General features: G+C 63.8%; 1 protein-coding gene across 1 annotated transcript in view; it reads left to right on the forward strand.

Annotated features, from left to right (window-relative positions):
* The first annotated feature begins 13 nt into the window (after positions 1 to 13).
* The window catches only part of PRR16 (proline rich 16), a 234,207-nt gene continuing 234,002 nt past the window's right edge, over positions 14 to 218 (forward strand). The window contains exon 1 of the mRNA XM_006153163.2: positions 14 to 214. Coding sequence (XP_006153225.1) covers positions 58 to 214 — 157 coding nt within the window. The 5' untranslated portion in view covers positions 14 to 57. The remainder of the gene's footprint in view (positions 215 to 218) is intronic.

The following is a 218-nucleotide window of genomic DNA, read 5'->3' on the forward strand; positions in this document are numbered from 1 at the left end:
CCCGCCCCACCCCCCGCCCCCCCGCCTGTCCTGACCTGCCTCGCTTGCCCCCAAAGAATGTCAGCCAAGTCCAAGGGGACCCCCTCCTCGTCCTCCGCAGCCGAGGGACCGCCGGCAGCCTCCAAAACCAAGGTGAAGGAGCAGATCAAGATCATCGTGGAGGACCTGGAGTTAGTCCTGGGCGACCTGAAGGACGTGGCCAAGGAACTTAAGGAAAT

This window comes from Tupaia chinensis, unplaced genomic scaffold (assembly GCF_000334495.1).
Source record: "Tupaia chinensis unplaced genomic scaffold, TupChi_1.0 Scaffold000364_1, whole genome shotgun sequence".
Classification (NCBI taxonomy): Eukaryota; Metazoa; Chordata; class Mammalia; order Scandentia; family Tupaiidae; genus Tupaia; species Tupaia belangeri.